The following is a 13,165-nucleotide window of genomic DNA, read 5'->3' on the forward strand; positions in this document are numbered from 1 at the left end:
TCTCTCTCACACTAGGTGCTCAATACAAGGCATAATTTTTTGCTTCGTTTGGGATGCATTTCTTGGATCAGTAGTAAGAAACAACCCAGCGTTGCACTCTCATTAACAAAGGCTCAGTACAAAGCTACATGTTGCGTATAAAGCTACACTCTCATCGTCGACAAAGGCTAAGTACAAAGCTACATGCTTTGCATCATGTGAGGAATTGTGGATGAGGAGGATTCTATAGGATATGGGAGTGAGATGGGAGTGGTGTAGACGCAGCCTACAATGTTGCAATGTGACAACCAGAGTTGCATGGCTACCATTGCTCAAAATCTGGTGTTTCATGCTTGCACGAACACATTGAGATTCATTATCACTTTATGTGCGAGCTCATCATGTTTAGAGAGGTTGAGATGTCTACTGCCCAACGAGATAGAGAATTCTGTAGACATCTTTTACGAAGGCTCTTAATAGGGACTAGATGGAGTGACAACTTTTTTGACTCAACATCAAACTAGAGAGGTAGTCCACATTTGGGTGGACATTGATGGGGGGTGTTGGATACCAATGCTCCACCCTCAAATTGCACTTTTCAGAGGTAGCTCATGTTTGTAAGGGCTTCCATTATGAGGAGTAGCCATGGTTGAGTAGCCTAAGCATCCAAACATCCCTCGTTTATGAGGAGTAGCCACGTTGAGTAGCCTAAGCATCCAAACATCCCTCGTTATATTCACGCGAAAGGTGGCCTAGGAGGCTAAATGGTTTAGACATGGCTTGGATAAGATTTAGCACACTCCTAAATAGGCTACATTCTACACTAAGCTGTTATCTCATAACGGTCCACACATGGAGTAGGTATACTTTACTCCTGGGACACCTTGTCCTGATATTGTGGGGGCCAAATGGGGGCCAAGATGAGCTCGGATGACATGGGAGGTGGGGAGTCTACATAACATGTGTAGCAGTTTTTTCTAGCTCATCTTTATGGGCTGAGTCTACAACATGCATGATGGCACCGACTATGACCATGGACCTATGTGGTCATTGTTGTTTTTCATAGTAGAGTGTCACAACTAGGGTGAAGTTGTAGTGGATGAAAGATGTCCATGGTGCATGTGAGATGAGTAGAGAGACAAATGTGAAGAGAGAGAGAGAGAGAGAGAGAGAGAGAGAGAGAGAGAGAGAGAGAGAGAGAGAGAGAGAGAGAGAGAGAGAGAGAGAGAGAGAGAGAAATGTGACAAAACTCAAGGAGAGAGAAACTTGCACGACCGAATGATGGGAAACTTGATTGATATTTAATTTGATAAGTACAAGTATGTTTTATAAGGTGTAGTATCTTATCTCTTAATCCAATCATCACCACACCATATTTTGACACATGGACAACCACAACACATTGACACATGGCACATTTATCTTATCCAAATATATAAGGGGGTGTTCACACTTAAGCATGTGTTCACACACATACACATGGATAAGATTACTCACACACATAACCCTTTCAAGGATGGTTCACCCACCCACAGACACAAGTGGGTACATAAAGAGGGGAACACAAACACGATTGAAACTCCAAATGCCCAACAAACCCTCCTTTGGAGCGAAGGTAGTGAGACCCAATACACAAAGGAAGTAGCTATCTTCTAACTCCATCACATGTTGCAAGGGATCAATCTAGCCATGCGTACCTCCCGTGCCATGCTAATCCTTCAAATTAGCAAGTGACTAAAGTAACAAGACTAGATCTTCATCACCCCCTAGCTCCTAACATGGATAAAAAATAACATAGAGCCATTTATAAAAACTAAAGGTGATAGAAACATATAAAGGAAAATAGACTTCCACTACCTTGCAGATTCCTTGAATTTCTAATAACCTTGCTCAAGGAGGTCTCTCTCCCTCATACTCTTTCCACTCTCTCCCTCTCACCCTCTCAAATACTATAGATCCCATCAATCTTTTCAACTCAAACCCTCACCTCCCCGAACATAATGTCTCCCCGAACGTGTTTACAATCCAAATGCTTCATTGAAAATCCAGACAAGATTGCAGTATCGCAAGATGTGGGCATGTCGCAAGTTGGCACCACTCCTCACCTCTAAAGTTGGGCAAACTCAGGCTTTGTAGTGACCTAAATCGGTCATTCGGTCATTACTACATGGTGACTCTTATAAAAAGAGTCATGGAAGAATATATCACTTCGTGCAAGTGATCTTGGACTTCTTCCTCTGTATTGTTGCTCTGCATGAATAACATCAAAGATTCCTATAATAGACTCCACAAGTTCCAAATCCATAAGAGTTGAAGGATACACATCTGTAAAAATAATAAAAAGCTTCGCGTAGGTATTAAAAGATATACCTATGCAAAATATGTTAAAAAGTAAAGAAATATTCTTACAATTTGGTCGATGGAGCAAAAGTTCTCTATGTCTTTTTGGCAAGAGAAGTTCTTTGTGTATGTACACATGTTGTACAAAAACTTCTTTGACATACTTCGAGACTTAAATTTTTGTAAAAGAATCCAACTTTCTTTTCCAATCGTTGTGGGTATCCAGTTATCTTCATCTAGTGTATTTGATATAGAAATAGAAGTAATTGATGAAGAAGAGTGACAATAATGTAACATTGTTTGTAATAATGTATGAGAAAATGATTTACATATGAATAAGAGATACACAGATAATAGAAGATAAGGAAGAAAGGTAATAGAAGACAAAGAAGAAGATGGTACTTAATATACTTGCTTTCAATGAATAGTATATCTTTTATGAGATCTTATATGTAATAAATGAGGTTTCAATAAAGATTTTAAGTACAATCAGTGTCATATTTGGAAGTACTATTTAGATATTTTAGGATATCTATATACTATACATTTATACTAAGGAATAATAAGCGATAAATAAGAAACTTCCGTTATGGATGCCTTTCTCTTATTGGCCTAGGACCCTTCTCTCTCTAGAGTGAAACGGCCCAAAAATGACCTCCCAAATCCCTTGATATATAGATCCTCGAGTCTTGTTAGTCCTTGGTCAAATGCCAAGTTATCTCCTACACTCGATTCCACTTTTAGTCTACTAACATGGAAGACAACGTGCACATAAACTCCATCCAGAAGTCACAATATGTAGGCCACCTCATTTTTAAAAACTTAAACAAGGTCTAAAGTAACTTGGAGATAACTAAGAAGTCAACCACAATGCTAACTGAGACTCTCTTAATGTCCACCATCCATAAGGCTCTAGGCTGAGATTCACATATTAGCATAGAAAGGCTTAACTTAGTAGCATTATGATACTAACGGAAGAAATCAAATTCTTCCCAAACAAACTACCTCATGTAAACATATGTTCACAACATGTTCTCCATGGTCTTATTCACTCACTCTGTCAATTGAACTCAAGATAATTATAGACGAACATATACTCAACGTGTATTCAATTTTCTTGAACATCACACATCATATATGTCTAGTGATCCCAATCACTAATAAATTTTACAAGCTCTAAAGCCAAATCAACTTCTCAATAAGAAAATGAGTAAGTTGTAGAGCTAAGATTTTCTCTTTTAGGAAGGGATCTCACCAATTTATAAGTCGGTCACAAACGAATAATCCAATGGCATAATTCCTTAACAATATCTGCAATAATTCAACCAAAAAATCCAAAAAAAATCCAAGTGTATTTTCAACAGATATACCGAACCACTAAGTTGAAATCACACAACTTTATTAACATAGCCTTACTAACATCAACTTTGGTTAGAAAAAATATCTTCTTACCATTCTTAGTACCCCAGAATGCCCAACCAGAGGGCATGACATGTCACTCAAGTAGGATACAAGTCCTCATATAATCCACATCATATACTATATCAAAAGCGAAATTTATTCCGATAAGGTCACTCTCTTGTAGTAACATAAATAGGAGTCACCTGGCTTAGATTATATCCCAGATTCTATCAAAGAATTTATCACTTGGATACATGCCCTAAAGAGAGATATAAAGGTCCAACTGAGTCTTAATAAATGATAGTTGATTTCCATGTCAATTTTTTTAAGCATCATTTCAATGCATAATCTTGGACCAAATCAACAAGCTTTTCTCCCCCTCCAATTTACAGGGATAATAAAAGTATTTCAGAGATAAGATATCTATGTAAACCATAAAAGTAACCAAAATACAAGAGTCTTTCTAACTACATAAGATGACTATTATTATGGATTGTTAATTATGGTCTAATGTCACATACCATCATATTTACAATTCCTAAAATATAATGCAATCATCATAATGTCAAAGCAAATCTCTTGCATAAGGTTTTAACATATAATAATCAATAAAGCCCATCATCTAAATGTATTGCAAGGAATATACACAATAATCAACTATCACATTTAATACATTCAGATCCTCACAATCTATGCTATTATTGAGTTCAAGAGATAGCAATAAGAACTCAAAATACCTAAATCTAAATAAAAGCACAATTCAATAGACATGTTTCTCAAATATCAAAAACTCATCCCCATATTAGTCTTCTAGAAGTATCATGCTCTACAAAGACTTAATCTCATCTTTCTCATCCAATAAAAGCACTAGCACTGTTTAAAGTGATTTGCTAGGTCACACATGCCTCAAAGGTACCCATGAAGTTGTCCAAAATCTCTATCAACCACGTCCTCCTTGAATAAACTTAACCTATAAGACTACCTAACACTGGTTGTGCCCCAGGTATACACTCAATCATGTGACCTACTCCTCTCTATGGAGGTAAACCATATTACAGTTCCTTTGGAAACACGTCTTACAAATAAGACACAAATTCATGAAAAGAATCATGATTTAAGAGAATCCACAGTCCTAAGATCAATTTCTTTCGATCTGGTCATATCCATGGCCCAAGAATTCAAACTAGCCCATTTCTCCTAAAGTCGAATCCTCAACTCTAGTAAATGGTTCTCTAGAGTTAAGAACTATTTGTTGTGTGAAAAGTAACTAGCTAATCGTACCACATAATGATTCACTCGTGTTTTTAATCAAACACAAGAAAAAATCCGCTGATCGAGCCGTAATATCAGATTTCAAAACACAATAAAGAGTATCACATTGTTCACAACAAAGCATATAAAATGTTGAACATAAGAAACTATGATCAGCACGATATCTTGGATACTTAATAACAAATGATCTCTTTTCCACCATTGGACCTAGAAGGTCTCCATACAATGAAAAGTTATTGTCATTATTTTCAAGAGTAAGGGCTCTAATGGATAAAACCACATTTTGTGAGCAATACATAATTGTTATCAAGGTGTAAATTGAGGAACCTTACTTTGCACGAAATCATTGTCTATGCATCATATAGAATGCTAAGGCAATCTTTACACCAACAAAAGATACAACAAATATTCTCCCCCCTCTAGAAAGAGTGAAAATTATGCTCTTTGAGGATTAAAAATAATTAATCTTTTGAATTAATAATTATTAATTTTGGAAAAAAAATCAATTCAAAAGTTATGTTGGTTAGTTGGATTTATGAGCATTTATTTGGGGCAAAACAGAAGACAAAGATTTTGTCAAGAAACAAACGTCTGGTTTCACATGCGGAGATAGAGAGCAAGAGGTTTTTGCACCTTGCCTTTTAAAATGCAAGATAGAGGGAGAGGAGTTTTCATATAGGCAAATCTAAGTCACAAAAGCCATCGAGGGTCTTGCCCACAACATAGGTGATGTCATACTCATGAGTACCTTGGATGTATCACAACGCCCGCATTTAGGAACCGTGAACCTAGGCATATGTTCCACATATACCTCCTCCTCAAGGTTTCCATTGAGAAAAGAAAATTTCACATCCACTGGAAGAACAAGTGACCCCCCTTGTGCTGCCAATGGAAGAATGATGCAGATTGTAGCATGCGACTAATATGATTATGTAACACACATCAAGGCCTTCATATTTGAGTGAGTGAATTTAAGCAATCCAATTTGATTCTTGATCAAGGAGATAGAGCTGTAGAGATAGAAGATAGAGAGTTGAAACAAGACAGGGTCCCAACTACCACTTAAGCAGCCCCTCCCCCACGCACGCGTGCATAAGCAGGAGTATTTACTTTTATTACTTTGGAGAAAACACCCCCAAAAAATTAGGGTTTTTATAAATTAGGGTTTCCAAACATGGAATGTTGTATCATGCTACAACAACACTTTAACGCTTGATTTGTACCCTCAATTTTGAAAAATGATGGAGTAATTAGGGTTGTTGTGATTAAGCAAGATTTTGCAGAAAATTAAAAAAGCCCAAATTGATTTTACTTTCCTGTGTAATGGTAGCTTTGTGATTTGTTGCTTACTAGAGATGATTTACTTCTAGGAGCACTTTGATATGGACTATAGACTCGGTAGCGATTGTTGAGGCAAATGCATGTCACAGGGGAGGCTCCAATGTAAAAAATAAGATGCCTCCATGAATATATAAGTGTAGGTGGGTTGGCAATTATTCCTCCTATATAAATCTAAAATTATAGAAAATGGGGCAAATGCCCTAAAATGTCCAAAATTGGGTAAGCATTTTCTAGAACCCTTCAAAATGGCCAAAATTTGGGCAAATGTTTTAAGATATCGGGTGATTTTTATTTATTTTTTTGCACGAAAAACTCCAAAAAATAGCCAATTGGCGAAGATTAGCTCCTATTTGTTTCCTTGGGAGGCTCATCGACGACAGAAACATCTGTGCATGTGTGATGATGGCAAGGCACCTGTTGGTACGCATCGTGTAGCATATAGCTAGCGGCGGAGAGTAATGCACACACAGTCTGGACGAAAGTGGGCTCAAAGCAATGTTGGTGGGCTATTGCACAAGAGCTTAATGTAGTGTGAGAGGAATCCACAGTCAGGGCAACATGGCTGATTTTATGATTTTGAGTTTTTTAATGAGTTTTTATGGTCCTTTTTATAATGCTTTTGTAATTTCAAGGTTTTTGACAGAAAAATAATAAACTTACAAAAGAAAATAAAAAACATGTCAGATGCATATAAACAATGCAATTATGATTTTTAAAAATCTTTTCTTGTTTTTTTCATTCTCTAGAAATCCAGTCAAATCGACAATATGGATGTGAGATGGGCAGTGTGGATGTGAATGATCTGAACAAGCTACGATCTGGAAACCCCACGATCTAAATATCTTGACAATCCAAAGGTTGGATTAACAATTTGAATATGATCATGATCTGAATCGTATAAACGGTGTCAATCCCTCTTGTTTGAGCCCTTCCTCCACGGTCAAATCAACTAAGTAATCCTTCTGAAAGGCAATGGTTAAGCAAGAAAGCTTAAACCACCTTCTTCTCTAATCATGCTCAATGGTTAAACTAGAAAGCTTAAATCAACTAAGTAATCCTTCTGAAAGGCAATGGTTAAGCTAGAAAGCTTGAACCACCTTCTTCTCTAATCATGCTCAATCACACTCACACTTCATCCACACACACATAACATGCATCCTACAATCAAGTAAGCAAGAATGTAAGATCCCAAGGGAAGAAGAAATCTTTGCAATTGAGAAATGATTGATTTCTCCCATTCACATTATTAAAAGTTGTATATATACAAATGGGATTTTCCCATTTGCCTAACTTATGTGGGTGCCCATTGCCTATCTCTACCCATATATACAAGGCTCATGATTGTAATTTGATACCTCAATGGTGGGCCTACAGCCAGCAGACATAATGTGAACAAATCCTAGGCTAGAGACTGGGATTTTGGAAGTATGAAAAAGAGTTAACATGGAGGCATAATGAAGAAACACATGGAATACAACATGTATGGTGGGAGTGAGAGAGGAGGTGCAATATTGTATTGAATGCATAGTGTGAAATAGTGGGATGTTGAAAGATGTTGAAAAAGTGTGAAATAGTGGGATGTTGAAATAGTGTGAAATAGTGGGATGTTGAAAGATGTTGAAATATAAGAACTAGAACATGGGAGGGAGGATAAAAGTGCAACAATGTAATGTAGGCATGCATAATGATGTTTGAAGCAGTGTTCACAAAAAGAACCCATAAACTATATACATTGGACTTGCAAGATTCTCATTTTTATATTTTCTTTTTCAAGTATTGAAAATGTGGAATATTCAATGCATTTTAACTATAGTATAGCTCAAATATCGATGAATTCAAAAAAAAACTTGTAAATTTTAAAGTTATAAATTTTACGATCTACTAAAAAAATGTTTTACATGAGCATTGAGTGGAAGTGTGGAATGTGGGCCCAAGGTGAGGAGAAATGTGATAAAAATGAAAAGTGTTAAGAGGGTCTCCAAAGTAGCTTGAGTGTAGGTCCCGTTATTTAAGTCACCTTTATGTCAAGAGAGTGGGAGGTGAATCTTATGGGTTTTTGAATACTTAATCCCATGTAGTAATGAGTTTTTCCCATGCAAGATCCTAGAAGGCTATCAAAACATCAAAGTTGTGTAAAAAGACATGTGATGCAATTGAAAATTTTGAAACAAAATTTCTCAAATAAGACAATTAGTAATGAAAAGCTCAACCCTATGTGTGCTTTCATGCTTACTAGAGCTTACAAAACCATTAAGCACTAGTTACATCACAACCATGAAAGAGATGGGATCACCACACAGAGGAGACAAAGGATAACTATGTGTTTAAATTGCTATGATCAAGGATGACAAATGACTCTTTAAAAGAGGGTGTAAAAAGATTTATCAACATTGCACTCTTTATTGATTAAGGGTTACATAAATTCTCCCTAGGCTAATCGATTGAGTAGTGCATTGTCTTTAGTGAGAATTGCCCTTGATTAAACCAATTACACCATTTGGCCCTTGTTCTTCTTGATTGGTAATATTGTATTGCATTTGCATCCCTCCACCTCACTAACCCCATCCTGTCATCTTCCACCCCCGCCCTCTAGGCATTTAGTCTCCTCTCCTTGTCGATGCCTACTCTCCTCCTCTGTCCTCTTTCTTAGCCCATCTTCTAAGGGGGAAAGTGCTTCTACAGTCGATGAGCAAGTCTAAGGGGGCCTAGGGTTCCTTTTTTTTTTTTGGTGTGTGTGTGTGTGTGTGTGTGTGTGAGAGAGAGAGAGAGAGAGAGAGAGAGAGAGAGAGAGAGAGAGAGAGAGAGAGAGAGAGAGAGAGAGAGAGACCTGTTTGATTCCCACACACAACCCCCACAAGACCAAAGGTGAGAGAAATGCATGGCATGCATGCATTTGTCAATGATGAAGCTAGCTTTTTTTTAATTGTATTGGTAACCTTGCAAAAGAACATCCAAACCTTTACAAGAATGCAATATTCTACATTAATCAATAGGGGTCTCATAAAAAAACAAACCATTTTACGAGTTACAATATTTTACATTAAAAGTTTAACTTGGCCTAGAACTTATTAAAAGGTTGAAAAATCCTTCTCAAATTGATGGGAGAAGTAAGAATACCCTCTCAAAGTGTCCAATGGCATCTTTTAAGATTTTTGATTTATAGGTGGGGCATAATTATGTTTAAACAAAAGTCTAAATAAATGCTTGTTCAAAATTACATTTTCCTCTTCAACCCACCGTGAATTGGATTGATGCAAGACTGAGGTCAGGCCCTTTACTCGAAGAGGGGCGCCCATCCCACCTTTTCGGGGGCAACCAATCATCATGCTAGAAATGAGTGGATGGGCAGTGCCCTCTTTACACATAGCTACAAACTAAGTTATCTGACACCTGGTGCCCATCATTTTTTAGTTTCATGGGCAGCCAATTTTCCCTGCCCATGCTTTGGGCACCCATTTTAAGTAGCCCATCACATCCCACGGCCCATACATGTTTTGACTTCAAATACAAATGTTCAAGCTTCTTGTGTGTAAAGGGGGTGCCCAATAATCAATTTGATAACCATCCACCACCGCTTGGGCATGCATCATCATGATCATTGATGGATCAAGATTCAATTTGTGAGCTTCGTTTCAAGTTTTAGGTACAACGGAGTCAACCTTAATCACCTTAATTGCGGGCACCTTGTCTATATATAAAGCTTGCTGAAACAAAAGACTAAGGAAGAATTGCTTTGAAGTTCTTGGCTGTGGCGGAAAAGGGCTTTCTCTTCCTTCTTCCTCTTCGTTGCTTCTTCTCTCCACGATTCTCCTGCCGACTGCTCGCATGTCTTTACCCCGTTGTCGTCTTCTTGCGCGTCCTCTTTCTTTGATCCCAATCACCTACCCACACATCAACCTCTTCCTCTATGCTCTTCTCGCCTCGCGTTCAGATCTGCCATTTCTTCAAACAAGGCTGCGTCCCCTTCGCATTCGATAGCGTCTTTTCTGAAACCCACGGCTAAGGAATCCCGCCTCCCCCGCCCCCGCCCCCTCCCCCTCCCCCGCCCTCCCCTCCCCCAACGTCTCTCTCTCTCTTTCTCTCTCTGCCCTTTTCCTCGTCTTTTCTACTTCCTCGAACCTTTTTGCCCGCCGTCCAATTGTAGAAAACCCTTCAGTTTTCCACTGTTGCAATCCCTCAATTGCCCTCTTACCAATCGCCCATCTGCAGAGAGCTCTTGTTTTCAATCGCCCATCTGCAATACCTGCAGAAATCCCTAATTTCCGATTTCCCTTCTTCAATTCCTGCAGAAAACCCTAAGTTCCCAATCGCCCTTCTGCAATTAAACCCTATTTTTCAATCTCTGAACTGCAATAGCTGCGGAAAATCCTGTTTTCGTAATCGTCCATCTCCAAAGTGGGAAAAAACCCTCATTTTTCGACCGCCCAATTGCGGAGAAGCTGTAAATTTCGTCAGGCGAAAAGAAATGGTGGTGGATTGCCGAGGACTGATCGAATTCTGCAAGGCATTCGAGCAGCACAGGAACATGTCAAACTCACAGGCGATCTCAGATCCACCATCTCCACAGCTGCAGCAGAAATGCAACGGGCGATCAAAGAGGGGGCAACAACAATCAGCTTCCCCTCCTCTGTGCGAGCAATCTTCAGCTGCAGCGGTAGATGTGGTCATATTTCTCTTAGTTCTGGGTGCATGCGGGATTCTTTTCACACCATACTTCAAGTACCTTTGCACAGAGGCAGTAGAGATTCTGCCCATAACATTCTCATTGTTAGGAGAGGTTGCATATCAGGCTCCAGTGGCATACATAGCAGGATCTCTCTTGATGTTTGTAGTGGTGATAGCAGGGTGGGAATTCTTACAGTATAAGGCAAGAAAATGTGACAATCCACAGTGCAGGGGTTTAAGGAAAGCTATAGAGTTTGACATTCAGCTGGAGTCCGAGCAGTGTGTGAAGTCACCTTCATCACAGGAGGTCCCATGGAAAGGGGGTGTGGAGCTTGGAGAGGACCATAAAGAGTTGGAGGCTGAGCTCAGGCGGATGGCACCGCCCAATGGGCGAACAGTCCTCATCTTTAGAGCACCCTGTGGGTGCCCTGCAGCTCGCATGGAGGTATGGGCCTCCAAAAAAGCCCGCAAATTGAAGAAAATATCTCAGTGATGGGGATGAATGGAATGGAATATACAGCTCACTTCTGTGTTCAGGTTACCACATGGCAAAGTGATCACTAAGGAGTCCACTAGAGAGAAACATAGCTGCTGGATTGCTGCCAACAGCCTCTTTGGTGTACAGCTCTTGGTGTCCAGGTGTGTAAATTCTAGGTTTCAATTGATTCTGATTTTTGGCTTTAGTTCATTTTGGTTCTTCTGGTATGAATATCTCCTCATTGGTAGCCTGGCAATGTGTCTATGTGATTCTGGTATGAATATCTCCTCATTGGTAGCCTGGTATTGTGTATATGTGCTTGAATACAAAGAATCACAGCTACAGTTTGGGGTCCAGGTGGGCGGCCTTGATATGTTGCTGTGTAACCAGTCTCAAGGATCTGTGATCATCTGAAGCAGATCAGGCTTACGTATTTGCCTTAAATATCTCTGTGCGAATGTGCTCGAGATACAGCTTCGATCTTGGGTTCCATAATCAACCAAAATAGCAGCTGCAGGGGCGTACCACACCGACCATCATTATCTGATTGGCATTCTCTGAACCATCTAGATACATTATAAACAAACCTTTTGAGAGCTTTGGTAGTAATTATGCTGCTTCATCCAGTTTACCCTCAGGGTGATCTTTGCCTCAACACACATGGACTTGCAAGGCCATGGAAAAGATAAGATTGCACAGGGGCTGTATTGTTCCATCCTTTGTTCCCTCTCCCCACCAATCCCCGCCTCCCCCTACCCCTTTTAAGTAGACAGTGAGGCACATGGTTCTTACCTGTGTTTCTATCAACACACCTGTTACTGTGAACTTAATACATTGCATTAAGTTGGAGATAAGTATAGATTGGAAATATTTGTTATGACTCGTTTATGTTTATGTTGGTTCTTGCTGTGTGTGTTTGTGCATGCCTGTGCTATCAAATTGGTGAAGTATCTTAGTGCTTTGAGGCCTACAGGTATGTTTCCTCACTACGTTGGGGCCTAAACCTTGAATGCCTAGCCTCTGTGTCTTCTGCTGAGTGTTTTTCTGAGGGTCCCTGAATTTGTGACATATACTTGTAAAAGACATGCTTTTTGAGACATTCTTATGGCGCCTTTTGGGCCTCTTTTTGCCTATCCTGTAGAGACAGACTGTCTGATATGCTGAATAGCTTTGTGGTGGATTTATGCATCATGATGGTGCATGATAAGAACTTGAAATGGCTGGGTTGTATTAGGAGTTGGGGTTGTTGAGGAGATTGAGAAATGTGTCTCGACACACTCCTTGAAATGGCATTTGAGAAGGATGAGGTCATCCACTGGATAGTGCATGGGGGAAGGGGAGCTTCTACGAAGAGATTTGAGTTGGTGATTAAAAAGCACCAGCTAATCCAGTTTAGTATGGTGGCTTGAGGAAGGATGGCTAAGAAGGTGGCTACAAAGGAATATATCAAAATGGAGTAAGTACAATGAAAGGTTTTTGTCCAGGATATCCACTGGTGAGTGGTCCATCAGGGGCAATGTGTCCAAGTTGGTGGCCACGGTAATAGGGGTGGAGTTTTCATTGGTTGGACTCCTCAGGACCACGGGGCATAGCATCAATGTCCTTCATGGCATGGATCCATCTATGGGGTCTGTCACAAGTAGGGTGGAATACCCGAAACAATAATAGATAGACCAACACTTTAGATAC

The 13,165-nt window shown here is 39.4% G+C and overlaps 1 protein-coding gene across 2 annotated transcripts; it reads left to right on the forward strand.

The window, feature by feature from the left end:
• Nucleotides 1–10,045: 10,045 nt before the first annotated feature.
• On the forward strand, nt 10,046–12,341 carry LOC147608395 (uncharacterized protein At5g19025-like). 2 transcript variants are annotated; one of them, XM_086789371.1, is made up of 2 exons: nt 10,046–11,637; nt 11,808–12,341. In XM_086789371.1, the coding sequence occupies exon 1, from the start codon at nt 10,799–10,801 to the stop codon at nt 11,489–11,491; it is 693 nt and encodes a 230-aa protein (XP_086645497.1). In that variant the 5' UTR covers nt 10,046–10,798; the 3' UTR covers nt 11,492–11,637; nt 11,808–12,341. The 2 variants fall into 2 exon arrangements, with proteins under 2 accessions (XP_086645497.1, XP_086645498.1); XM_086789372.1 differs by having other exon boundaries at nt 11,834–12,341.
• The last annotated feature ends 824 nt before the right edge of the window (nt 12,342–13,165 follow it).

The sequence above is a fragment of the Cibotium barometz genome, chromosome 53 (assembly GCF_041138505.1).
Source record: "Cibotium barometz isolate CiBa-2024 chromosome 53, ASM4113850v1, whole genome shotgun sequence".
Classification (NCBI taxonomy): Eukaryota; Viridiplantae; Streptophyta; class Polypodiopsida; order Cyatheales; family Cibotiaceae; genus Cibotium; species Cibotium barometz.

What these genes read in the sequence shown, in the direction of transcription:
- LOC147608395 (XM_086789371.1), top strand. Translation starts at nt 10,799, where the DNA reads ATGGTGGTGGATTGCCGAGGACTGATCGAATTCTGCAAGGCATTCGAG.